Source organism: Thalassophryne amazonica, chromosome 21, assembly GCF_902500255.1.
Source record: "Thalassophryne amazonica chromosome 21, fThaAma1.1, whole genome shotgun sequence".
NCBI lineage: Eukaryota > Metazoa > Chordata > Actinopteri > Batrachoidiformes > Batrachoididae > Thalassophryne > Thalassophryne amazonica.
This window is the reverse complement of record NC_047123.1, coordinates 13,498,751-13,526,144: the sequence shown is the minus strand read 5'-3', so window position 1 is coordinate 13,526,144 and position 27,394 is coordinate 13,498,751. Positions and strand designations below refer to the sequence as shown.

The 27,394-nt window shown below is 41.7% G+C and overlaps 1 protein-coding gene across 4 annotated transcripts in view; it reads left to right on the top strand.

Annotated features, from left to right (window-relative positions):
- The window catches only part of lama2 (laminin, alpha 2), a 780,279-nt gene extending 774,609 nt beyond the window's left edge, over nt 1–5,670 (top strand). For all 4 annotated transcript variants that reach the window (XM_034162644.1, XM_034162643.1, XM_034162642.1 and 1 more), the window contains 3 exons: nt 2,780–2,910; nt 5,090–5,309; nt 5,402–5,670. In XM_034162644.1, coding sequence (XP_034018535.1) covers nt 2,780–2,910; nt 5,090–5,309; nt 5,402–5,562 — 512 coding nt within the window. In that variant the 3' untranslated portion in view covers nt 5,563–5,670. The remainder of the gene's footprint in view (nt 1–2,779; nt 2,911–5,089; nt 5,310–5,401) is intronic.
- The last annotated feature ends 21,724 nt before the right edge of the window (nt 5,671–27,394 follow it).

Genomic DNA, 27,394 nt, shown 5'->3' with positions numbered 1-27,394 from the left:
CCCTAAACATAACCCCCCCTTGCCCTAGCCCGGAAGGTAGAATGAAAACAGTGCTCGGAAGTGGGTTTCCTGCAGAAACACAATTTCTGCCTTTAATTGTTTGAGATGGGTTAGCACCTTCTTCCTCTTAACATGGTTCAGACCCCTAACATTCCAGCTCACCAAATTAACTTGTCTAGCCATTTCCATTTAAAGGAGAAAAAGAAAAGGAAGGAAAAATATATATATATACATATACACATATACATGCACATATATATACACTCAACAAAAATATAAACGCAACACTTTTGGTTTTGCTCCCATTTTGTATGAGATGAACTCAAAGATCTAAAACTTTTTCCACATACACAATATCACCATTTCCCTCAAACACTGTTCACAAACCAGTCTAAATCTGTGATGGTGAGCACTTCTCCTTTGCTGAGATAATCCATCCCACCTCACAGGTGTGCCATATCAAGATGCTGATTAGACACCATGATTAGTGCACAGGTGTGCCTTAGACTGCCCACAATAAAAGGCCACTCTGAAAGGTACAGTTTTGTTTTATTGGGGAGGGATACCAGTCAGTATCTGGTGTGACCACCATTTGCCTCATGCAGTGCAACACATCTCCTTCACATAGAGATGATCAGGTTGTCAATTGTGGCCTGTGGAATGTTGGTCCACTCCTCTTCAACGGTTGTGCGAAGTTGCTGGATATTGGCAGGAACTGGTACACGCTGTCGTATACAGCAGGCCTCAGGATCTCGTCACGGTATCTCTGTGCATTCAAAATGCCATCAATAAAATGCACCTGTGTTCTTCGTCCATAACAGATGCCTTCCCACACCATAACCCCACCGCCACCATGGGCCACTCGATCCAGAACATTGACATCAGAAAACCGCTCACCCACACAACGCCACACATGCTGTCTGCCATCTGCCCTGGACAGTGTGAACCGGGATTCATCTGTGAAGAGAACACCTCTCCAACGTGCCAAATGCCAGCGAATGTGAGCATTTGCCCACTCAAGTTGGTTACGACGACGAACTGGAGTCAGGTCGAGACCCCGATGAGGACGACGAGCATGCAGATGAGCTTCCCTGAGACAGTTTCTGACAGTTTGTGCACAAATTCTTTGGTTATGCAAACCGATTGTTTCAGCAGCTGTCCCAGTGGCTGGTCTCAGACGATCTTGGAGGTGAACATGCTGGATGTGGAGGTCCTGGGCTGGTGTGGTTACATGTGGTCTGCGGTTGTGAGGCTGGTTGGATGTACTGCCAAATTCTCTGAAACGCCTTTGGAGACGGCTTATGGTAGAGAAATGAACATTCAATACACGAGCAACAGCTCTGGTTGACATTCCTGCTGTCAGCATGCCAACTGCACGCTCCCTCAAATCTTGCGACATCTGTGGCATTGTGCTGTGTGATAAAACTGCACCTTTCAGAGAAAGGAGAAATAAATGGACCTACACGTGTGCCTGCCACGTGTGCCTGCCGTAAAAAAAATAAAAATCCTCTTCCCCACTCCCAACCCTGCCCAGAACATCAAAAGAACAAAGAACAGATCGTCTTACCACTTCCCCAAAAGCAGCTGACTCAAACTGCAGCTGCAGACTTCTCCTACGTACTTCCCCATACATATACTTCCCTGTGTACCTACTCCTACTCTCCCATGATCGAAAGTTAATCAATATTTAACATGTTGAAGAGAATGGTAATAATAATTAACAGTGATCCGTTCTTTAAGCCTGTAGTTATGAACTCGTGCAATCACCAGCCATGGTTTGTCCCCGGAGCGCTTGGCAGTCGACTCTTTGGGCTTGGTCTAACTCCGGGGGCGAGCTCAGAACCCCTTCGCCAAGGATTTCGAGCAGGATCTTTGAAAAGAAGGCATTGGGCTGCGTGCCCTCCACGTTGTTGCGTCGGCTGCGGGATTCAAGGTCAATAGCCTTAGCCTTTAGCTTGTTGTAGCCCTGCTCCAGAGCACCGAGTTTAGCTTCCATCTCCTCCAACTTGTCACTAACTTGGTTCGCTTCAGCTTCCAGGGAAGTCAGTCTCTGTCTGTGGTCGGAGATGGTTGTTTGAACACAGTCTAGCTTAGTTTCAAGGGAAATCATGACTATTTTAAACTCAGCGGAGAGGGCTGCTTTATGCTCCTCCAGTAGCTTAGCCAGGGCCTCCATGTTAGCACCTGCCGACTCGTCGTCTTTTTTCCCGTCTTTCCTGGTTGACTTCGACGCCATTCAGACTCTGGGCAGTAGTAGATTGGCAGTAAAGGCAAACACCACTATGTGAACACAAAGTCCTTGTTAAATATTAATTTACATCGAAATGTTATGGGAGCGCGAGCGACGAGTGTCTCTACTCCATTTATGACCCAGAAGTCCCTCTCGTATTGGCATTTTTTAAATAGTTTGCTGATGTGGTGATGGGGGCACTTTGTACTGCGAAGAAAAAAGTTAGTTATGGTCATTTTTGATGCGTAATTGTTGATATTAAAGCACTTTAATTTACTATAAATAGAGTACTATGACAACGTTGCTTCAGCTCAGGGAAATGTCAGCATTTAACACGATGCTGTTACGGTTATTTGATCTCCTCCAGCTCATTCCTGCTACTTGTCAGGTAGCAGGAAAATGTGTGGAAAGAGTGGTTTCATACCCAAGACATCAGAGGTTCATTGCATTGTAGCTCTTATGAGTACACTTTGTGTGAATATTGGCAGTTTGTCTTTGTGGCCTATATTAATTGTGTGATGTTCTCTGCATTTCTTTATTTCTTTCCAGTCTCATCCTACAGAGTAGGCCTAGAGCTGTCAATATCACTGGAGTTCAGAACCAGTAGGACCAGTGGAGTGCTGTTAGCCATCAGCAACCAAGACAGTGATGGACTTGGACTTGAGATCTTCCAGGGCAAAGTATATAACAATAACTTGCTTGAATCTTCTTAAATGTCTGCTGATATCGTCCAGTCAATTTTGCCATACTTTTGAAAAGTTTTGATGGAAACAAAATGTATTTTGTAATTGTCCATTAACCTGCATAAACCACACGTACGCACAATCTGAGGAGCATCCATGAATGGGTCAGTCAATAAGGAACAGAAGAAGGAGGTATCACAGAAGACCAAACCCCTCCATGGGATGTGTCATCGACAGATAGAATTGGCTGACATCACGAAGTCCTACCAGTGGCTAGAAAAGACCGGCCTAAAGGACAGCACTGAGGCTCTAATCATGGCAGCACAAGTGCAAGCCCAAAGCACCAGGTCCACAGAGTTTACCACAGCCGACAGGACAGAAGTTGCAGAATGTGCAAATGTACCCCAGAAACAGACCAGCACATAGTAACAGGATACAAGGGCAAACTGGGACAGCATACACTCAGAGGCACAACCGTGTCAGGAATTGTGCACAGGAACATCTTTGCCGCATATGGATTAGAAGTCCCCATGTCCTGATGCAAGGTTATCTCATCACAATTCATTTACACAACAATAAAACATATCAACATAAAAATAAAGAAATAAAACTTAAAAAAATAATATACAGAAATCATACTAATTAAGAAGACATAACATGTAAGAGATCATACTTAGTGGTACGGTGACTTAGTGGTTAGCACTGATGTCTCACAGCAAGAAGTTTGTGGATCACTTCCAGCCCTTGCATGTTCTCCCCGTGTCTTTGGGTTTCTTTTTGCCCTTGACCAAGGCAGCGTCTCTACATCTGGATTTGATCCCCGGGCGCCAGACGATGACTGCCCCTTGCTCGTAGTGACTGGAATGTGTTTAACTGTAATTAGGATGGGTTTGCAGTGGACAAATGTAGTTGTATGTATATAATGACAACAAAGGCTATATTATTATTATTATTATTATTATTATTATTATTATTATATTATTATACCAGCAAAGTGTTACGCAGCAGTGCGAAGCTCACTCATGGTACACTGCCACAGTGCCAAAGTGAAAGAGGAAATGCTAAATGTTGAGTCACCAATGAATCCAGGAACGCTATAAAGTAAGAGGTAGCACTCACCTTGATAGCACATGAGTTCAGTCAGTGACTATTTAGTGTGTAAATTACATGAAGGTATTTAGCCATGATAATTCTCCCCAGAGGAATTTACTTAAAGTATGAAGGACCTACATGAAATGATGAGATGCTGAAGAGCTTTGCTCCTTCATATCTGCAACATTACAAAGCAAAGCGGAGAGACGAGCAAGCGGCACAAGCTCATGCATGTATTTTCTTAAAAGGAAGACCTGAAAGTTCAGCTACAATTTTCCAGAAGGTACCTCTGAGAAGCAACCCTAGATTTGATGTTTTGGTGAAAGAAGACTCTCCTCTTTACCACTTCATCAAAATGCAAAACATGTACTATACCCAATTTCTCCAATCGCAGCCACAGAAGCCTATAACTTCTTCTAGGTTGTCTTGGTGGCTTTCCTCACTCTTCTCCTTCTTGCACAGTCACTGAGGTTTTGAGAACTGTCTACTCCACACAGATTTACCATAGAGTGCCATACTGATTGTATTTCTTCATAACGGATGTAAATAATTTTCAAGACATATTTAGTGACTTGGAAATGTTCATGTATCCATCTCCTGACTTGTCTGAAGAAAACTGGCAATAAAACTGATTATTTACTGGTATTATACCAAAGGGGCCCATTGCTTATGCACCCCATCATCTTGGCTTTTATATTTTTAATTAGCAAGTTGTAGAAATTTGCCTTGAGTGTGAGTTTAATGAATTTATTTTTAGACATTTTTATGAAAAGACTGATTTGTGTTTGAATTGGCATAAATAAATTAATATGTGTGAAATACCAAAGGGCCAAATACTTTTGCAAGGCACTGTAGTTAACTTACATCAGGCCAAGACCTCACTCAAATTCAAAAATGGATGACCTTGACTTCTACAACCTTATTTCAGAATGTCCCAACAGAACTTAGTCATATTAAAAATGTGTATTTACAATGAGATGATCACAAAACTGAATAGAAAACTGAACTAAATTCCCCTAATTGACCATAGTTTTATAATGAATACATTCTGTACTTTAATTGAGTCCATCCTCCTCTCACTCAGCTGCTGTTCCATGTTGACAATGGATCAGGAAGAATTACAGCGGTGTACACAGCTGAGGGCGCCGGTTTTTGTGATGGACAGTGGCACTCCATTACTGTCAACAAGCTTCGCCACAGGGTGGAGTTGATTGTTGATGGGAAGCAGAGTGAAGCAGAGAGTCCTGATGTACGCTCCAATACCTGTGACACCAATGACCCAATCTACGTTGGTGGATATCCTGGTATGTCTGTCTTTTAAAAAGAGATTTGTGAAAGGACAAATGATGAGTAAGTACTGTTTGTCACAACTGTTGCATTTCTTTCTCATCCACAGAGGGAGTTCATCAGGTAGCTCTCTTAACCAACACTTCCTTCAAAGGCTGTATGAGGAATCTCCAGATCACCAAGTCATTCAAGACAATGGAGGTTCCGTTTAACAAAGCTCTGGAATTTGAAGGGGTCCAACCTCTCTCCTGTCCTACTGCAGCTGCATAAACGTTCCACCCTTTTTTTATGTCCTTATATTTTTCAGTGTTTTCAACAGTCCAGTAAAGTTAATGTAACACTTGGAACCACCTGAAATGGAGCAGTGCACACGCACACACACACACACACACACACACACATATATATATATATATATATATATATATATATACTAATGTTTATTTGTGCCACATTGTATAAATTGCTGACTGGATGTTGAATTACTGAAATTGAAATCAATTTTACAGCATGTAAAGTACAAGTAAAATGGATTATGTGTTAATGTTACTGTTGAAAAAAGTGAAAGCAAAAAAAAAAGATTTACAGACAGACTTGTCATTACTTATGTCCTATGTGAGACAATTTCTACACAGAGGGTGCCCATGCAAATGCTTACAATTTTCAAGATAATTATTCTTTGAGAATTTAATCCTTATTAAGACTAGGAACAGATTGACAGATTGACTTTCTTTAATCAATGTAGCATCTGTTGAAGAGATAGAACTGAATACCAACAGACATATAAAATGTCTGTGGGACATTATATGTGAAGAGACATGAAGAATATCGCTTCATTTTTCTGTTGTGATTTTTCAAGCAAACAGTTAGCACAGAATTTTGGCTTTTTTTTTCCTCCTCCATGCTGGCCAAAGCACATATGAAGGGGGCTTCCTTTCAATCTGTAAATAGACAGAGGCCAGTGGTCAGACCTGTTTCGAAAAACGCCCCCTAAAAATAAATCAATAATCACGAATTCAGATGTTGGGCTGTAACATCAAAAGATCTTTAAATTTTAAGAGTTAATATCTTGGTACAGTTGATTCTCCCTCTCTCACTCACTCACTCACTCACTCACACACACACACACATACACGCAACAGAGTCATCATAATAAGAACCTTTTTTTAGCAGGGTAATATTTTAACATCACACAATATATTAATAAGCTGTTGTCATAATCACAGAGCCAGTTTCACAAAGTGAGGATTTTGTTGGACAAGTCTCATGCTGTTTTTGTGCTACTGTCATTAATTGAGTCACATTTTTTTTGACACGTTTTTAAAATTTTATTATTTCTAATCCTTTTCCTAACCTTCTCCCTCCCCTGAACCATAAGCCCCCACAGACCCTGCATTTCTTACTCACATCAAAAAATGAATTCATGTTCACATCATGAAAATGTGTCGGGTGTTCGTGACAGTATCATGAACCATAGCTTATTTTCACTGATATTGCATGGTGTCAACTGAAGGAAATTACTTTGAGATATCTGCAAATACAGTCCTCATAGCATCACAGATTGTCCTGTGCTTTTTTGTTTGCAGAATGTGATTGGAGAAATTTGATTTGATGTTCTTGATTAATGAGAGCAGACAGACTCTCCCTGCTTCAGTCAAATACAAGCACAACACACACAGAACTTGAGCTTCACTTCATGAGCTCTGTTTTTTTTATACATTATTTTTTTCTTTCTGTGTAGCAACTTTTGGTTTTTGGGGGGTAGAGGGGCAGGAATTGAACTGTTTGAGAAAAGAAGCCTTTTGATTTATTAGTCCTTCTTCCAATGTCCAATCTTCTTTCAATGTGCAACTGTAATAAAGGTTTACCATCAGAAATAAAGGAAAAACTAAAGCGGAGATGTTTCTGTGTAGGCTCTCAGTTGTCCAGGTGGTTTCCATAGTAGAGAAGCTTGAATCTTAAGAAAAGCCTTTATTCATCCCTCATTGGGGAAGTTTCAGTGTCACATCACAGCATAGAATACTAGGACTAGAAGGGCATGCAATAAAACAAAGAAGTCTCTCTTAAAAAACAAGAACTAAAAAAAGCACTGAGTTCCGGGTAACGCTAAGGCTACCATTGTTCAGTTCAATGCTGCACTGCCGGGATGATATATACTGTCGGGATGTAAAAGTGATCAGATAAAGTGACTTCAGCGTGAAATGTACAATAAGTTACTCTGATATTTACAATATGGACAGGTTAAAATATAGTAGGTAAAGTGACTTAAGTTTGCACCATAAGTTAAATTACTGCACCTAATAAATACAGCAGGTGACATGACATGATTATTGTCCTGGTTGCTATGGTTACCACAGTACTAACATTGTTCATTGCACAGTCTGACAGCAGCCGGGAGAAACGATCTGCGGAATTTCTCCCTCACGCAGCGAGGGTGGATGAGTCTGTCACTGAAACTGCTCTCCAGAGCAGACAGAATGTCCTGCAGGGGTGACACTCGTGGTCCAGCATAGATATACGTTTAGCCAGGACCCTCTTGTCCCCCACCTCCTGCACAGAGTCCAGAGGACAGCACAGGACAGAGCAGGATTTCCTGATGATCTTATCCAGTCTTTTCCTGTCCCTCTCTGTGATGCTGCTGCTCCAGCAGACCACACCACAGAGTCATAGAAGGTCCTTAGGAGTGGCCCTCTCACTCCAAAAGACCTCAGCCTCCTCAGGAGGTAGAGGCGGCTCTGACCCTTCCTGCAAACCCTTACCAAAAAGTAGTATATGCAAGTATGTTTCAAGTATACTTCCAGTTTACTATTTATATACTTCTTCAGTACTATTTTTTCGGTAAGGGAAGTGCGTCTGTGCTGTGAGTCCAGTCCAGTTTGTTGTTCAAATGAACACCAAGGTACTTAAATGAGTCCACTCTCTCAATGTCTCTTCCCTGGATGTTCACTGGGAGGAGTGTAGTGGGGCGGCGTCTGAAGTCCACCACCATCTCCTTGGTCTTCCCCGCGTTGATGAGGAGGTGGTTCTTCTGACACCAGTCCACAAAGTCCTGCGTTAGTCCTCTGTACTCGCGTCATTGTCGTCCATAATGAGTCCAATGAGGACGGAGTCGTCGAACTTCTGCAGGACACAGCTGTCTGTGTTGTGTCTGAAGTCTGCAGTGTAAAGAGTGAAGAGGAAAGGCGCGAGGACTGTCCCCTGGGGGGCCCCTACACTGCAGGTCAGGAGGTCAGACTGGCAGTTCTTGGGCCTCACAAACTGAGGCCGGTTTGTGAGGTAGTCCAGGAGGAGCCGCGGCTGGATGCTGTTGAAAGCGCTGGAGAAGTCAAAGAAGAGAATCCTCACAGTGCTGCCGGGCCTCTCCAGGTGGGACAGCGAGCGGTGCAGGAGGGAGATGATGGCATACTCCACTCCGATGCTGGGCCGGTAAGCAAACTGCTGTGGGTCCATAGCAGAGCTCACCATGGAGCGGAGGTGACACAGGACGAGGCGCTCTAGGGTCTTCATCAGGTGGGATGTAAGTGCCACTGGCCTGAAGATGTTGAGGTCCTTGGCGTGCGGTGTTTTGGGCACTGGGACCACACATGACGTTTTCCAGAGGTGTGGCACCGCCCTCAGCTTCAGGATCAGGTTGAGGACCCGCTACATGACCCCCACACAGCTTATCTGTGCAGGATTTGAGGAGCCTTGGGCTAATCTTGCCTTTTTGCTCTTTATTCTCTTCAGCTGACGCCTGACCTGATCTGCCGTAAAGAGTAGAGAGCAGGTGGGGGGGAAGGTAGGGGTGGAGGTCTGGCTGGTGCCAGGATGTGTATTGGGAATGAAGCAGTCTGTGGTGGCAGTGTGAGTGGAAGTGTAAGGAGGGGGAGGGGGGATACTGGGCAGAGGCACAGAAGGCAGAGCAGGGGGAGGAGGAGGAGGAGGGTTTGTGTCGAACCTCAGGAAGTGCTTGCTGAGGTCGTTTGCCCATTGATGGTCACCTTCCGCCTGTTTGGGAGGGTGTTTGAACCCAGAGATGGTCTTCAAGCTGCTCCACCCCCCCCCCCCCCCCCCCCCCCCCCAGATGTTCTGGTGTTGGAGCTGCTCCTCCAACTTCCTCTTGTAGGTGATCTGAGCCTTGCGAATTTCCCTCCTCAGTTCTCTCTGTATATTCTTCAGGGCCTCTCAGTTCCCTGACTTAAAGGCTCTCTTCTTCTCCTTCAGCAGAGTCTTTACATTAGGATTAATCCATGGTTTGTTGGCTTTATTAAAACCAAGAGTTCCAACTTCATTACTAAAACCAAGACTTCCAGCTGCATTACAAAAGTCAAGATTTCCAGCTCCACTCCCTGAAATTAAGTGTTCCAGCTTCACTATGAAAGCCAAGAGTTCCAGCTGCCTTTACTAAAGTTGAGTTTCAGCTTCACTACCAAAGTCAGGACTACTCAACTACTCCACTACTCCAGGACTATTCTACTACTCAAGACAAGAGTGTCAGCTGCATTACTAAAGAGTCCCAGCTCCATTCCTAAAGTCAAGAGTTTCAGCTCCATCATTAATGTCAGCTGCATTACAAAAGTGAAGATTTCTAGCTCCACTGCTAAAGTTGAGTTCCAGTTTCATTACTAAAGGCAAGAGTTCCAACTCCAATACTAAAACCAAGAGTTCAGCTGTATTACTAAAGTGTTCCAACTCCATTACTGAAGTCAAGATTTCCACCTCCAGCTTCATTACTAAAGCCGAGTTCCAGCTTCTTTACCAAAGTCGGAACTTCCCGTTCCACTACTCAATACAAGAGTCTCAGCTGCATTAAGAAAGTCAAGAATTCCCGCTGCACTACTAAAGTTGAGTACCAGCTTCTTTACTAAAGTCATTAGTTGTAGTTCCAATAACTAAAGTTGAGAATGTCAGGTGCATTACTAAAGAGTTCCAGCTCCATGACTAAAGTCAAGAGTTCCAGCTCATTACAAAAGTCAAGATTTCCAGCTCCACTGCTTAAAGGTAAGTGTTCCAGCTTCATTACTAAAGCCAAGAGTTCTAACTTCATTACTAAAACCAAAAGTTCCAGCTGCATAACTAAAAGTCAAGAGTTCCAGCTTCTTTACCAAAGTCGGAACTTCCAGTTCCACTACTCAAGACAAGAGTTTCAGCTGCATTAATAAAGTTGAGAGTTCCAGCTTTTTCACTAAAGTCATTAGTTGTAGATCCATTACTAAAGTTGAGAGTGTCAGGTGCATTACTAAAGAGTTCCAGCTCCATCACTAAAGTCAAGAGTGTCAGGTGCCTTACAAAGGTCAAGATTTCCAGCTCCACTCCTAAAGCTAAGAGTTCCAGCTTCTTTACTAAAGTCATGAGTTGTAGTTCCAATACTAAAGTTTAGAGTGTCAGGTGCATTACTAAAGAGTTCCAGCGCGATGACAAAAGTCAGAGTTTCAGCTCCACCATTAAAGTCAAGAGTGTCAAGCTTCATTACTAAAGCCAAGCGTTCCACCTTCATTACTAAAATCAAGAGTTCCAATTCCATTACTATGTTCAAAGGCCTCCTTCATTACTAAAGTCAAGAGTTCTTGCTCCATTACTAAAGTTATGAGTTCCAGCTTCATTACAAAAGTCAGGAGTTCAATTTCCATTCCTGAAGTTAGGAGTTGCAGTTTCATGACTAAAGTCAAAAGTTCCAGCTCCAATACTAAAGTCAAGAGTTTCAGCTTCATGAGTAAAGTCAAGCGTTTCAGTTTCATGACTAAAGTCAATGCTAAAGTCAAGAGTTCCAGCTCCAATACTAAAGCCAAGAGTTTCAGCTTCATCACTAAAATCAAGAGTTCCAATTCCATTGCTGAAGTCGAGAGACAGTTATATTGCTAAAGAGTTTCAGCTGCAATAGGAAAGTCGTGATCCAGCTCCATTACTATGTTCAAAGGCCTCCACATTACTAAAGTCAAGAGTTCTTGCTCATTACTAAAGTTATGAGTTCCAACTTCCATTTCTAAAGTTAGCGTTGCAGTTTCATGACTAAAGTCAAGAAATCCAGCTAAATACTAAACCCATTAGTTTCAGTTTCATGACTAAAGTCTAGAGTTCCATTACTGAATTCATTTTCCATTTCTGAAGTTAGGAGTTACAGTTTCCACAGCTAAAGCCAAGAGTTTCAGCTTTATGGCTAAAGTTAAGAGTTCCTGTTTCATTACTGAAGTCAAGTGATCCAGCTCCATTACTATGTTCAAAGACCTCCTTCATTACTAACGTCAAGAGTTCTTGCTCCATTACTAAAGTTATGAGTTCCAGTTTATTTACAAAAGTGTTGTGTGTTGGGGGGTTTGGCTGGATATTTTTGTGTTCTTTGCTCTCCAGGTGGTATGCAAACTGGTTTTTGTCTGTGGAGAAGGTGCTGGCAGAACAGTTCTTCACCCTCATCAGCAATATTAGCTGCACATGTGGAGGATGTTCAAGTGCAGGCCTAATGACTCGCAGCACCTGTGGATGATGCTCACGTGCAAACTTAAAGACTTTCAGCTGAAGCAGATAATGAGATGGCGTTCTGCATTTAAGCCATGAGTGATTCAAGCAGACCTGCCGGGAACTCGACCTTGTGACGTTCGTTTGTGAGACACTGAGGACCGCGCCAGGGTTTGACACATCATGCCTGTGAAGGAGGACGGGTGAGAGACAAATGCTGTCAGCACACATCAGAGGTGATTATTGTCTGAATAATCGTTAATAGTAATATGGCATTCTGTTATGTAGTATATTTAAACATTGAGAATTGTGCAGTTTGCCGTGGCGTACGGACTGATGATCCTCCACCTGTTGTGAGAAGCTGCTCATTTACATAAAGCTTAAATTCAGACCTGAATGTGTTGCTGATAGTGCGTGCCTCTGAAGGATATTTGCTGTAGCTCTGTTGACTTACCTCACCTTTTCCATCCTTCACAGAGTCAGTTTGTCGTGTCCACCTGGGGGGTGTTTGGCGGTGAATCTGAGTCCAGAAGTGCCGAGGCTTCGATCCTTTTGGGCGCTGGAGAGCACGCCGTCCTTCAGTCCGCCAGACAAACTAAATATTTATGTTGTACACTAATTATTGCACTGAGGGGAAATAAAATCGTTTTGTTTCTGGAACCGCTTTCTGGTTATTTAGCGCTGGGTTCGGGCAGACGTTGGTCCGCTCCTCAACCTGCATCTGCACATAAAAAAAGTTAGGAGTTTGATTTCCATTTCTAAAGTTAGGAATTGCAATTTCATCATTAAGGTCAAGAGTTCCAGCTATAATACTACAGTAAAGAGTTACAGCTTCGTGATTAAAGTCAAGAGTTCCAATTCCATTACTGAAGTCAAGAGAGACAGTTCTCTGGCTAAAGTAAAGAGTTTTCACTGCAATAGGAAAGTCAAGTGATCCAGCTCCATTACTATGTTCAAAGGCGTCCTGCATTACAAAAGTCAGGAGTTTGATTTCCATTTCTAAAGTTAGGAGTTCCAGTTCCAATACTAAAGCCAAACGTTTCAGCTTCATGACTAGAGTTAAGAGTTTCAATTCCATTACTGAAATCAAGTGAGACAGTTGTATTGTAGAAGTAAAGAGTTTCAGGTGCATTAGGAAAGTCAAGTGATCCAGTACCTTGGTCACAGTTTTCAGAATTCACTCATTTGGTTTACACATCACGCCGTTTCCTTTTGCACTACTTCGGACACAGTTTTCAGAAGTCACTCATTTGGTTTGCACTTCTCGTCGTTTCGTTTTGCAGTACTTTGGACACAGTTTACAGAAGTCACTGAGTTGCTTTGCTCTTCTCGTCGTTTCGTTTTGCAGTACTTTGGACACAGTTTACAGAAGTCACTGAGTTGCTTTGCTCTTCTCATCGTTTCGTTTTGCAGTACTTTGGTCATAGTTTACAGAAGTTACTCTGTTGCTTTGCACTTCACACTATTTCCTTTTGATGTACCTTGGTCACAGTTTTTAGAAGTCAGTCATTTCGTTTGCACTTCTCATTTCCTTTTGCAGTACTTTGGTCACAGTTGTCAGATGTCAGTCTGTTGCTTTGCACTTCATACCATTTCCTTTTGATGTATCTTGTTCAGTTTTCAGAAGTCACTCAGTTGCATTGCACTTCCCATCGTTTCCTTTTGCAGTACTTTGGACACAGCTTACAGAAGTCACTGAGTTGCTTTGCTCTTCTCATCGTTTCGTTTTGCAGTACTTTGGTCATAGTTCACAGAAGTCACTCTGCTGCTTTGCACTTTACAGTGTTTCCTTTTGCTGTACTTGGGTCTCAGTTTTCAGTAGTTACTCAGTTGCTTTGGACTTGAGAAGGTTTCCTTTTGCTTTACTTGGATCATAGTTTTCAGAAGTCAGTTGCTTTGTACTTCACAATGTTTGCTTTTGCAGTACTTTGGTACCAGTTTTCAGAAGTCATTCAGTTGCTTTGGACTTCACACCGTTTACTTTTTGCAATACTTTGCTCCCACTTTTCAGAAGTCACTCTGTTGCTTTGCACTTCACATTTCCTTTTGATGTATCTTGTTCACAGTTTTCAGAAGTCACTCAGTTGCTTTGCACTTCACAATGTTTCTTTTGCTGTACTTGGGTCACAGTTTTCAGAAGTCAGTTGCTTTGTACTTCACAATGTTTCCTATTGCAGCACTTTGGTACCAGTTTTCAGAAGTCACTCAGTTGCTTTGCACTTCCCATCGTTTCCTTTTGCAGTAACTTGGTCACAGTTTTTAGAAAACACTGATTTCGTTTGCACTTATCATTGTTTCCTTTTGCAGTACTTTGGTCGTAGTTTACAGAAGTCATTCTGTTGCTTTGCAAAAGTATGAAAAAGAGCGCAAAAGTGACAGAAAAGTACAGAGACAGACAGCAAACATAAATGTAGTATTTTTTGAGGAAAAGGCAGGGTGTTAGTGTCATTTGTGAAGGTGTGTGTGCGTGTTTGTGTGGGTGTGCAGTTTAAGTGTTGCGCACAGCATTGTTCGCAACCCCTACCCCCCCCCCCCCCCCGCCCTTCCTGTTTTTCTGCACCGGAGCAGTGTTGCCAGATATGAAATATGAAACTATCGTTCCAAAACCTCAAAATTATCGTATTTTGGGAGAAATTATCGTACACAAACAAAACGCATACAACGTAGCTATTTTAGCGGTTTTTTTTTTTTATTTACAAAGAATTTATGTCACATTTTTAAACAGTAATTATAGTAATGGGGAAACTATGGCACAAAAAGAAGGCAAATGCACTACCAGATTGTGAAGTAACACAAACATGGTAATTACCAGACTAGAAAGAGTCGAATTCAACCTCGAGGTCGCTGTCGTCATCCGATGCCATGGCCACTTGTGCAGATTTTGTTGAATACAGAAAAAATGTTGACACCTCCATAAGGAACTTGAACTTTTTTTTTATTTTTCTTGTATATCTCTTTGCTCTTGTATTTTGTTCGTTTGTTATTGCATTTGTTGAAATACAGTTTTGAAAAAAAAAAAAAAAGATGTTGTTGGTTGGGGAATCTTCCTGTCCTGTCCTGCAGAGATTGGATGGGAACTCATTCAAATGACTGTCCCGGCAGCCCAAAGCCAGCAGAAGCCCTGTGTGTGGAGTGTCTTTGATGCCGCCTGAGTGCAACGCCTTCTTGGGTGTCAGAGAGAGATGCGTGTTTGGGCAACCAACAGAAATTATCGTACATATTTGGGTTTTTTCCCATTATTGATCGTACATCGTACAGAGGGCAAAACTATCGTACAAATACGATAATTATCGTACATCTGGCAACACTGCACCGGAGCCACCCATCCTCTGCGCTCCGGGACCTCCCACTTTACAAATGAAGCACTGCCTGCCACGAGATGCGCTTTGTTTACGTCCATGTGAGAAGAACGTGAGCCAATGAAATTGCAACATGGTAACTGTCATTCTGGCACGTCGAAAACACAAAACGTGACGACTAAAATTATAGTATCGAGTTCGAAAAAAAATACTGATTTTGTTATATAAACAAAAATGCTAAATATTGGTAGGGACTATTTTGCCATCCCAAAATATTGGTTGTGACTTGTCCCTATGGTTCATATGCAAACCTACGCCCCTGGTCACAGTTTTCAGAAGTCGCTGAGCTGCTTTGGACTTCACAGTGTGTCCTTCTGCAATACTTTGGTCACAGTTTTTAAAAGTCACTCATTTCGTTTGCACTTCTCATCATTTCCTTTTGCAGTACTTTGGTCACAGTTGTCAGATAGTCTGTTGCTTTGCACTTCACACCATTTCCTTTTGATGTATCTTGTTCACAGTTTTCAGAAGTCACTCAGTTGCTTTGCACTACACACTCTTTCCTTCTGCAGTACTTTGGTACCAGTTTTCAGAAGTCACTCAATTGCTTTGCTCTTTACAATGTGTCCTTTTGCAGTACTTTGGTACCAGTTTTCAGAAGTCACTCAATTGCTTTGCTCTTTACAATGTGTCCTTTTGCAGTACTTTGGTACCAGTTTTCAGAAGTCACACAGTTGCTTTGGACTTCACAATGTTTCCTTTTGCATTACTATGGTACCAGTTTTCAGAAGTCACTCAGTTGCTTTGTACTTCACAATGTTTCCTTCTGCAGTTCTTTAGTCTCAGTTTTCAGAAGTCACTCAGCTGCATTGGACTTCACACCGTTTCCTTTTGCTTTACTTGGGACATAGTTTTCAGAATTCACTCAGTTGATTTGTACTTCACAAGGTTTCCTTTTGCTTTACTTGGGTCACAGTTTTCAGAAGTCGCTGAGCTGCTTTGGACTTCACAGTGTGTCCTTTTGCAGTACTTTGGTCTTAGTTTTCAGAGGTCACTCAGTTGCTTTGGAATTTACAATGTTTCCTTTTGCAGTAGTTTTGTCCCAGTTTTCAGAAGTGACTCAGTTGCTTGCACTTAATGTTTCCTTTTGCTTTACTTGGGTCTCAGTTTTCAGAAGTCACTTAGTTGCTTTGGACTTCACACCGTTTACTTTTGCAATACTTTGCTCCCACTTTTCAGAAGTCACTCTGTTGCTTTGCACTTCACAATGTTTCCTTTTGCTTTACTTGGGACACATTTTCAGAAGTCACTCAGTTGCATTGTACTTCACAGTGTGTCCTTTTGCAGTACTTTGGTACCAGTTTTCAGAGGTCACTCAGTTGCTTTGCACTTCACAAGCTTTCCTTTTGCTTTACTTGTGTCACAGTTTTCAGAAGTCACTCAGTTGCTTTGTACTTCACAGTGAGTTACAGCTTGGTACCAAAGTACAGCAAAAGGAAACATTGTCAAGTACAAAGCAACAGAGTCACTTCTGAAAACTGTGACACAAGTAAAGCAAAAGGAAACCTTGTGAAGTGCAAAGCAACTGAGTGACTTCTGAAAACTGTCACCCAAGTACAGTGACTGTTGAAAACTGTGACCAAAGTACAACAAAAGGAAACACTGTGTAGTGGAATGCAACAGAGTGACTGTTGAAAACTGTGACCAAAGTACATCAAAACGAAACTTTGTGAAGTGCAACGCAACGGAGTTGTGAAAACTGTGACCAAAGTACAGCAAAACGAAACATTGTGAAGTGCAAAGCAACGGAGTTACTTCTGAAAACTGTGACCAAAGTACAGCAAAACGAAACATTGTGAAGTGCAACGCAACGGAGTTGTGAAAACTGTGACCAAAGTACAGCAAAACGAAACATTGTGAAGTGCAACGCAACGGAGTTACTTCTGAAAACTGTGACCAAAGTACAGCAAATGAAACACTGTGTAGTGGAATGCAACAGAGTGACTGTTGAAAACTGTGACCAAAGTACAGCAAAAGAAACACTGTGTAGTGGAATGCAACACAGAGACTGTTGAAAACTGTGACCAAAGTACAGCAAAAGGAAACACTGTGTAGTTGGAATGCAACACAGTGACTGTTGAAAACTGTGACCAAAGTACAGCAAAACGAAACACTGTGTAGTGGAATGCAACAGAGTGACTGTTGAAAACTGCGACCAAAGTACAGCAAAACGAAACATTGTGAAGTGCAAAGCAACTGAGTTACTTCTGAAAACTGTGACCAAAGTACAGCAAAACGAAACATTGTGAAGTGCAAAGCAACTGAGTTACTTCTGAAAACTGTGACCAAAGTACAGCAAATGAAACACTGTGTAGTGGAATGCAACAGCGTGACTGTTGAAAACTGTGACCAAAGTACAGCAAAAAGAAACACTGTGTAGTTGGAATGCCACAGAGTGACTGTTGAAAACTGTGACCAAAGTACAGCAAAACGAAACATTGTGAAGTGCAAAGCAACTGAGTTACTTCTGAAAACAGTGACCAAAGTACAGCAAAACGAAACATTGTGAAGTGCAAACCAACTGAGTTACTTCTGAAAACTGTGACCAAAGTACAGCAAAACGAAACATTGTGAAGTGCAACGCAACGGAGTTGTGAAAACTGTGACCAAAGTACAGCAAATGAAACACTGTGTAGTGGAATGCAACAGAGTGACTGTTGAAAACTGTGACCAAAGTACAGCAAAACGAAACACTGTGTAGTGCAAAGCAACAGAGTGACTGTTGAAAACTGTGACCAAAGTACAGCAAAACGAAACATTGTGAAGTGCAAAGCAACTGAGTTACTTCTGAAAACTGTGACCAAAGTACAGCAAAACGAAACATTGTGAAGTGCAAAGCAACTGAGTTACTTCTGAAAACTGTGACCAAAGTACAGCAAATGAAACAGTGTGTATTGGAATGCAACAGAGTGACTGTTGAAAACTGTGACCAAAGTACAGCAAAACGAAACACTGTGTAGTGGAAAGCAACAGAGTGACTGTTGAAAACTGTGTCCAAAGTACAGCAAAACGAAACATTGTGAAGTGCAAAGCAACTGAGTTACTTCTGAAAACTGTGACCAAAGTACAGCAAATGAAACACTATGTAGTGCAAAGCAACAGAGTGACTGTTGAAAACTGTAACCAAAGTACAGCAAAAGGAAACACTGTGTAGTGGAGAGGAACAGCGTGAATGTTGAAAACTGTGACCAAAGTACAGCAAAACGAAACATTGTGAAGTGCAACGCAACGCAGTTGTGAAAACTGTGACCAAAGTACAGCAAAAGGAAACACTGTGTAGTGTAAAACAACAGCGTGACTGTTGAAAACTGTGACCAAAGTACAGCAAAACGAAACATTGTGAAGTGCAACGCAACGGAGTGACTGTTGAAAACTGTGACCAAAGTACAGCAAAAGGAAACACTGTGTAGTGGAATGCAACAGAGTGACTGTTGAAAACTGTGACCAAAGTACAGCAAAAGGAAACACTGTGTAGTGGAATGCAACAGAGTGACTGTTGAAAACTGTGACCAAAGTACAGCAAAACGAAACATTGTGAAGTGCAAAGCAACTGAGTTACTTCTGAAAACTGTGACCAAAGTACAGCAAAACGAAACATTGTGAAGTGCAAAGCAACTGAGTTACTTCTGAAAACTGTGTCCAAAGTACAGCAAAGGAAACATTGTGTAGTGTAAAACAACAGCGTGACTGTTGAAAACTGTGACCAAAGTACAGCAAAAGGAAACACTGTGTAGTGGAATGCAACAGAGTGACTGTTGAAAACTGTGACCAAAGTACAGCAAAAGGAAACACTGTGTAGTGGAATGCAACAGAGTGACTGTTGAAAACTGTGACCAAAGTACAGCAAAACGAAACATTGTGAAGTGCAACGCAACGGAGTTGTGAAAACTGTGACCAAAGTACAGCAAAAGGAAACACTGTGTAGTTGGAATGCAACAGAGTGACTGTTGAAAACTGTGACCAAAATACAGCAAAACGAAACATTGTGAAGTGCAAAGCAACTGAGTTACTTCTGAAAACTGTGACCAAAGTACAGCAAAAGGAAACACTGTGTAGTGCAAAGCAATAGAGTGACTGTTGAAAACTGTGACCAAAGTACAGCAAAAGGAAACACTGTGTAGTTGGAATGCCACAGAGTGACTGTTGAAAACTGTGACCAAAGTACAGCAAAACGAAACATTGTGAAGTGCAAAGCAACGGAGTGACTGTTGAAAACTGGGACCAAAGTACAGCAAAACGAAACATTGTGAAGTGCAACGGAGTTGTGAAAACTGTGACCAAAGTACAGCAAAAGGAAACGCTGTGAAGTGCAAAGCAACAGAGTGACTGTTGAAAACTGTGACCAAAGTACAGCAAAACGAAACATTGTGAAGTGCAAAGCAACTGAGTTACTGTTGAAAACTGTGACCAAAGTACAGCAAAACGAAACACTGTGAAGTGCAAAGCAATAGAGTGACTGTTGAAAACTGTGACCAAAGTACAGCAAACGAAACATTGTGAAGTGCAAAGCAACTGAGTGACTGTTGAAAACTGTGACCAAAGTACAGCAAAACGAAACATTGTGAAGTGCAAAGCAACTGAGTGACTGTTGAAAACTGTGACCAAAGTACAGCAAAACGAAACATTGTGAAGTGCAAAGCAACTGAGTGACTGTTGAAAACTGTGACCAAAGTACAGCAAAACGAAACATTGTGAAGTGCAAAGCAACATAGTGACTGTTGAAAACTGTGACCAAAGTACAGCAAAACGAAACATTGTGAAGTGCAAAGCAACGGAGTTGTGAAAACTGTGACCAAAGTACAGCAAAAGGAAACACTGTAAGTGGAAAGCAACTGAGTGACTGTTGAAAACTGTGACCAAAGTACAGCAAAACGAAACATTGTGAAGTGCAAAGCAACAGAGTGACTGTTGAAAACTGTGACCAAAGTACAGCAAAACGAAACACTGTGTAGTGGAATGCAACAGAGTGACTGTTGAAACTGTGACCAAAGTACAGCAAAACGAAACATTGTGAAGTGCAAAGCAACTGAGTGACTGTTGAAAACTGTGACCAAAGTACAGCAAAACGAAACATTGTGAAGTGCAAAGCAACAGAGTGACTGTTGAAAACTGTGACCAAAGTACAGCAAAACGAAACATTGTGAAGTGCAAAGCAACAGAGTGACTGTTGAAAACTGTGACCAAAGTACAGCAAAACGAAACACTGTGTAAGTGGAAAGCAACTGAGTGACTGTTAACTGTGACCAAAGCACAGCAAAACGAAACATTGGGAAGTGCAAAGCAACATAGTGACTGTTGAAAACTGTGACCAAAGTACAGCAAAACGAAACATTGTGAAGTGCAAAGCAACTGAGTGACTGTGAAAACTGTGACCAAAGTACAGCAAAAGGAAACACTGTGAAGTGCAAAGCAACAGAGTGACTGTTGAAAACTGTGACCAAAGTACAGCAAAACGAAACACTGTGTAGTGTAAAGCAACTGAGTGACTGTTGAAAACTGTGACCAAAGTACAGCAAAACGAAACATTGTGAAGTGCAAAGCAACTGAGTGACTGTTGAAAACTGTGACCAAAGTACAGCAAAAGAAACATTGTGAAGTGCAAAGCAACGAGTGACTGTTGAAAACTGTGACCAACGTACAGCAAAACGAAACACTTGTGAGTGCAAAGCAACAGAGTGACTGTTGAAAACTGTGACCAAAGTACAGCAAAACGAAACATTGTGAAGTGCAAAGCAACTGAGTGACTGTGAAAACTGTGACCAAAGTACAGCAAACGAACATTGTGAAGTGCAAAGCAACAGGAGTGACTGTTGAAAACTGTGACCAAAGTACAGCAAAACGAAACATTGTGAAGTGCAAAGCAACATGAGTGACTGTTGAAAACTGTGACCAAAGTACAGCAAAACGAAACACTGTGAAGTGCAAAGCAACAGAGTGACTGTTGAAAACTGTGACCAAAGTACAGCAAAACGAAACACTGTGTAAGTGGAAAGCAACAGAGTGACTGTTGAAAACTGTGACCAAAGTACAGCAAAACGAAACACTGTGAAGTGCAAAGCAACTGAGTGACTGTTGAAAACTGTGACCAAAGTACAGCAAACGAAACATGTGAAGTGCAAAGCAACATGAGTGACTGTTGAAAACTGTGACCAAAGTACAGCAAAAGAACACTTGTGAAGTGCAAAGCAACAGAGTGACTGTTGAAAACTGTGACCAAAGTACAGCAAAACGAAACATTGTGAAGTGCAAAGCAACATGAGTGACTGTTGAAAACTGTGACCAAAGTACAGCCAAACGAAACATTGTGAAGTGCAAAGCAACTGAGTGACTTCTGAAAACTGTGACCAAAGTACAGCCAAACGAAACATTGTGAAGTGCAAAGCAACAGAGTGACTGTTGAAAACTGTGACCAAAGTACAGCAAAACGAAACATTGTGTAAGTGCAAAGCAACAGAGTGACTGTTGAAAACTGTGACCAAAGTACAGCAAAACGAAACATTGTGAAGTGCAAAGCAACTGAGTTACTTCTGAAAACTGTGACCAAAGTACAGCAAAACGAAACATTGTGAAGTGCAAAGCAACGGAGTTGTGAAAACTGTGACCAAAGTACAGCAAAACGAAACATTGTAGTGCAAAGCAACAGAGTGACTGTTGAAAACTGTGACCAAAGTACAGCAAAACGAAACATTGTGAAGTGCAAAGCAACTGAGTGACTGTTGAAAACTGTGACCAAAGTACAGCAAATGAAACACTGTGTAGTGCAAAGCAACAGAGTGACTGTTGAAAACTGTGACCAAAGTACAGCAAAACGAAACATTGTGAAGTGCAAAGCAACGGAGTTGTGAAAACTGTGACCAAAGTACAGCAAAACGAAACACTGTGAAGTGCAACGCAACAGGAGGTTGTGAAAACTGTGACCAAAGTACAGCAAAACGAAACATTGTGAAGTGCAAAGCAACTGAGTGACTGTTGAAAACTGTGACCAAAGTACAGCAAAACGAAACATTGTGAAGTGCAAAGCAACTTGAGTACTGTTGAAAACTGTGACCAAAGTACAGCAAACGAAACATTGTGAAGTGCAAAGCAAATGAGTGATGTTGAAAACTGTGACCAAAGTACAGCAAAACGAAACATTGTGAAGTGCAAAGCAACGGTGACTGTTGAAAACTGTGACCAAAGTACAGCAAACGAAACATTGTGAAGTGCAAAGCAACTGGTGACTGTTGAAAACTGTGACCAAAGTACAGCAAAACGAAACATTGTGAAGTGCAAAGCAACAGAGTGACTGTTGAAAACTGTGACCAAAGTACAGCAAAAGGAAACACTGTGAAGTGCAAAGCAACAGAGTGACTGTTGAAAACTGTGACCAAAGTACAGCAAACGAAACATTGTGTAGTGCAAAGCAACAGAGTGACTGTTGAAAACTGTGACCAAAGTACAGCAAACGAAACATTGTGAAGTGCAAAGCAACAGAGTGACTGTTGAAAACTGTGACCAAAGTACAGCAAAACGAAACATTGTGAAGTGCAAAGCAACAGAGTGACTGCTGAAAACTGTGACCAAAGTACAGCCAAACGAAACATTGTTAAGCGCAAAGCAACTGAGTTACTTCTGAAAACTGTGACCAAAGTACAGCCAAACGAAACATTGTGAAGTGCAACGCAACGGAGTTGTGAAAACTGTGACCAAAGTACAGCAAAACGAAACATTGTGAAGTGCAACGCAACGGAGTGACTGTTGAAAACTGTGACCAAAGTACAGCAAAACGAAACATTGTGTAGTGCAAAGCAACAGAGTGACTGTTGAAAACTGTGACCAAAGTACAGCAAACGAAACATTGTGAAGTGCAAAGCAACATGAGTGACTGTTGAAAACTGTGACCAAAGTACAGCAAACGAAACATTGTGAAGTGCAAAGCAACTGAGTGACTGTTGAAAACTGTGACCAAAGTACAGCAAAACGAAACATTGTGAAGTGCAAAGCAACTGAGTGACTGTTGAAAACTGTGACCAAAGTACAGCAAAACGAAACATTGTGAAGTGCAAAGCAACTAGATTGACTGTTGAAAACTGTGACCAAAGTACAGCAAACGAAACATTGTGAAGTGCAAAGCAACGGAGTTGTTGAAAACTGTGACCAAAGTACAGCAAAACGAAACATTGTGAAGTGCAAAGCAACTGAGTGACTGTTGAAAACTGTGACCAAAGTACAGCAAAACGAAACATTGTGAAGTGCAAAGCAACTGAGTGACTGTTGAAAACTGTGACCAAAGTACAGCAAAACGAAACACTGTGTAGTGGAAAGCAACAGAGTGACTGTTGAAAACTGTGACCAAAGTACAGCAAAACGAAACATTGTGAAGTGCAAAGCAACAGAGTGACTGTTGAAAACTGTGACCAAAGTACAGCAAAACGAAACATTGTGAAGTGCAAAGCAACAGAGTGACTGTTGAAAACTGTGACCAAAGTACAGCAAAAGGAAACACTGTGAAGTGCAAAGCAACAGAGTGACTGTTGAAAACTGTGACCAAAGTACAGCAAAAGGAAACACTGTGAAGTGCAAAGCAACTGAGTGACTGTTGAAAACTGTGACCAAAGTACAGCAAAAGGAAACATTGTGAAGTGCAAAGCAACAGAGTGACTGTTGAAAACTGTGACCAAAGTACAGCAAAACGAAACATTGTGAAGTGCAACGCAACGGAGTTGTGAAAACTGTGACCAAAGTACAGCAAAACGAAACATTGTGTAGTGGAATGCAACAGAGTGACTGTTGAAAACTGTGACCAAAGTACAGCAAAAGGAAACATTGTGAAGCGCAAAGCAACAGAGTGACTGTTGAAAACTGTGACCAAAGTACAGCAAAAGGAAACACTGTGAAGCGCAAAGCAACAGAGTGACTGCTGAAAACTGTGACCAAAGTACAGCAAACGAAACATTGTGAAGCGCAAAGCAACAGAGTGACTGCTGAAAACTGTGACCAAAGTACAGCCAAACGAAACATTGTTAAGCGCAAAGCAACTGAGTGACTGCTGAAAACTGTGACCAAAGTACAGCCAAACGAAACATTGTGAAGTGCAACGCAACGGAGTTGTGAAAACTGTGACCAAAGTACAGCCAAACGAAACATTGTGAAGTGCAACGCAACGGAGTTGTGAAAACTGTGACCAAAGTACAGCAAAACGAAACACTGTGTAGTGCAACGCAACAGAGTGACTGTTGAAAACTGTGACCAAAGTACAGCAAAAGGAAACACTGTGAAGTGCAAAGCAACAGAGTGACTGTTGAAAACTGTGACCAAAGTACAGCAAAAAGAAACATTGTGAAGTGCAAAGCAACTGAGTGACTTTGAAAACTGTGACCAAAGTACAGCAAAACGAAACACTGTGAAGTGCAAAGCAACAGAGTGACTGTTGAAAACTGTGACCAAAGTACAGCAAAACGAAACATTGTGAAGTGCAAAGCAACAGAGTGACTGTTGAAAACTGTGACCAAAGTACAGCAAACGAAACATTGTGAAGTGCAAAGCAACAGAGTGACTGTTGAAAACTGTGACCAAAGTACAGCAAAACGAAACACTGTAAGTGGAAAGCAACTGAGGGACTGTTGAAAACTGTGACCAAAGTACAGCAAAACGAAACACTGTGTAGTGCAAAGCAACTGAGTGACTATTGAAAACTGTGACCAAAGTACAGCAAAACGAACACTGTGAAGTGCAAAGCAACTGAGTGACTGTTGAAAACTGTGACCAAAGTACAGCAAAACGAAACATTGTGAAGTGCAAAGCAACTGAGTGACTGTTGAAAACTGTGACCAAAGTACAGCAAAAGGAAACACTGTGTAGTGGAAAGCAACAGCGTGAATGTTGAAAACTGTGACCAAAGTACAGCAAAACGAAACATTGTGAAGTGCAACGCAACGGAGTTGTGAAAACTGTGACCAAAGTACAGCAAAAGGAAACACTGTGTAGTGGAAAACAACAGCGTGACTGTTGAAAACTGTGACCAAAGTACAGCAAAAGGAAACACTGTGTAGTGCAAAGCAACCGAGTGACTGTTGAAAACTGTGACCAAAGTACAGCAAAAGGAAACACTGTGTAGTGGAAAGCAACAGCATGAATGTTGAAAACTGTGACCAAAGTACAGCAAAAGGAAACACTGTGTAGTTGGAATGCAACAGAGTGACTGTTGAAAACTGTGACCAAAGTACAGCAAAACGAAACATTGTGAAGTGCAACGCAACGGAGTTGTGAAAACTGTGACCAAAGTACAGCAAAACGAAACATTGTGAAGTGCAACGGAGTTGTGAAAACTGTGACCAAAGTACAGCAAACGAAACATTGTGAAGTGCAACGCAACGGAGTTGTGAAAACTGTGACCAAAGTACAGCAAAGGAAACATTGTGAAGTGCAAAGCAACAGAGTGACTGTTGAAAACTGTGACCAAAGTACAGCAAAAGGAAACACTGTGAAGCGCAAAGCAACAGAGTGACTGTTGAAAACTGTGACCAAAGTACAGCAAAACGAAACATTGTGAAGTGCAAAGCAACGGAGTGACTGTTGAAAACTGTGACCAAAGTACAGCAAAACGAAACATTGTGAAGTGCAAAGCAACTGAGTTGACTGTTGAAAACTGTGACCAAAGTACAGCAAAACCGAAACATTGTGAAGTGCAAAGCAACAGAGTACGTTGCGAAAACTGTGACCAAAGTACAGCAAACGAAACATTGTGAAGTGCAAAGCAACAGAGTTACTTCTGAAAACTGTGACCAAAGTACAGCAAACGAAACATTGTGAAGTGCAAAGCAACAGAGTGACTGTTGAAAACTGTGACCAAAGTACAGCAAAAGGAAACACTGTGTAGTGGAATGCAACAGAGTGACTGTTGAAAACTGTGACCAAAGTACAGCAAAACGAAACATTGTGAAGTGCAAAGCAACAGAGTGACTGTTGAAAACTGTGACCAAAGTACAGCAAAACGAAACATTGTGAAGTGCAAAGCAACAGAGTGACTGTTGAAAACTGTGACCAAAGTACAGCAAAAGGAAACACTGTGTAGTGCAAAGCAACAGAGTGACTGTTGAAAACTGTGACCAAAGTACAGCAAAACGAAACATTGTGAAGTGCAACGCAACGGAGTTGTGAAAACTGTGACCAAAGTACAGCAAAACGGAAACACTGTGTAGTGCAAAGCAACAGAGTGACTGTTGAAAACTGTGACCAAAGTACAGCAAAAGGAAACACTGTGTAGTGCAAAGCAACCGAGTGACTGTTGAAAACTGTGACCAAAGTACAGCAAAAGGAAACACTGTGTAGTGCAAAGCAACAGAGTGACTGTTGAAAACTGTGACCAAAGTACAGCAAACGAAACACTGTGAAGTGCAAAGCAACAGAGTGACTGTTGAAAACTGTGACCAAAGTACAGCAAACGAAACATTGTGTAGTGCAAGCAACGAGTGACTGTTGAAAACTGTGACCAAAGTACAGCAAACGAAACCATTGTGAAGTGCAACGCAACGGAGTTGTGAAAACTGTGACCAAAGTACAGCAAAACGAAACACTGTGTAGTGCAAAGCAACAGAGTGACTGTTGAAAACTGTGACCAAAGTACAGCAAAAGGAAACATTGTAAGTGCAAAGCAACAGAGTGACTGTGAAAACTGTGACCAAAGTACAGCAAAAGGAAACACTGTGAAGTGCAAAGCAACAGAGTGACTGTTGAAAACTGTGACCAAAGTACAGCAAAAGGAAACACTGTGTAGTGGAAAGCAACAGAGTGACTGTTGAAAACTGTGACCAAAGTACAGCAAAACGAAACATTGTAAGTGCAAAGCAACTGAGTGACTGTTGAAAACTGTGACCAAAGTACAGCAAAACGAAACATTGTGAAGTGAAACGCAACGGAGTTGTGAAACTGTGACCAAAGTACAGCAAAACGAAACATTGTGAAGTGCAAGCAACAGAGTGACTGTTGAAAACTGTGACCAAAGTACAGCAAAACGAACACTTGTGAAGTGCAAAGCAACATGAGTGACTGTTGAAAACTGTGACCAAAGTACAGCAAAAAGAAACATGTTGAAAACTGTGACCAAAGTACAGCAAAACGAAACATTGTGAAGTGCAACGCAACTGACTGTTGAAAACTGTGACCAAAGTACAGCAAAACGAAACATTGTGAAGTGCAAAGCACCTGAGTGACTGTTGAAAACTGTGACCAAAGTACAGCAAACGAAACATTGTGAAGTGCAAAGCAACTGAGTGACTGTTGAAAACTGTGACCAAAGTACAGCAAACGAAACACTGTGAAGCGCAAAGCAA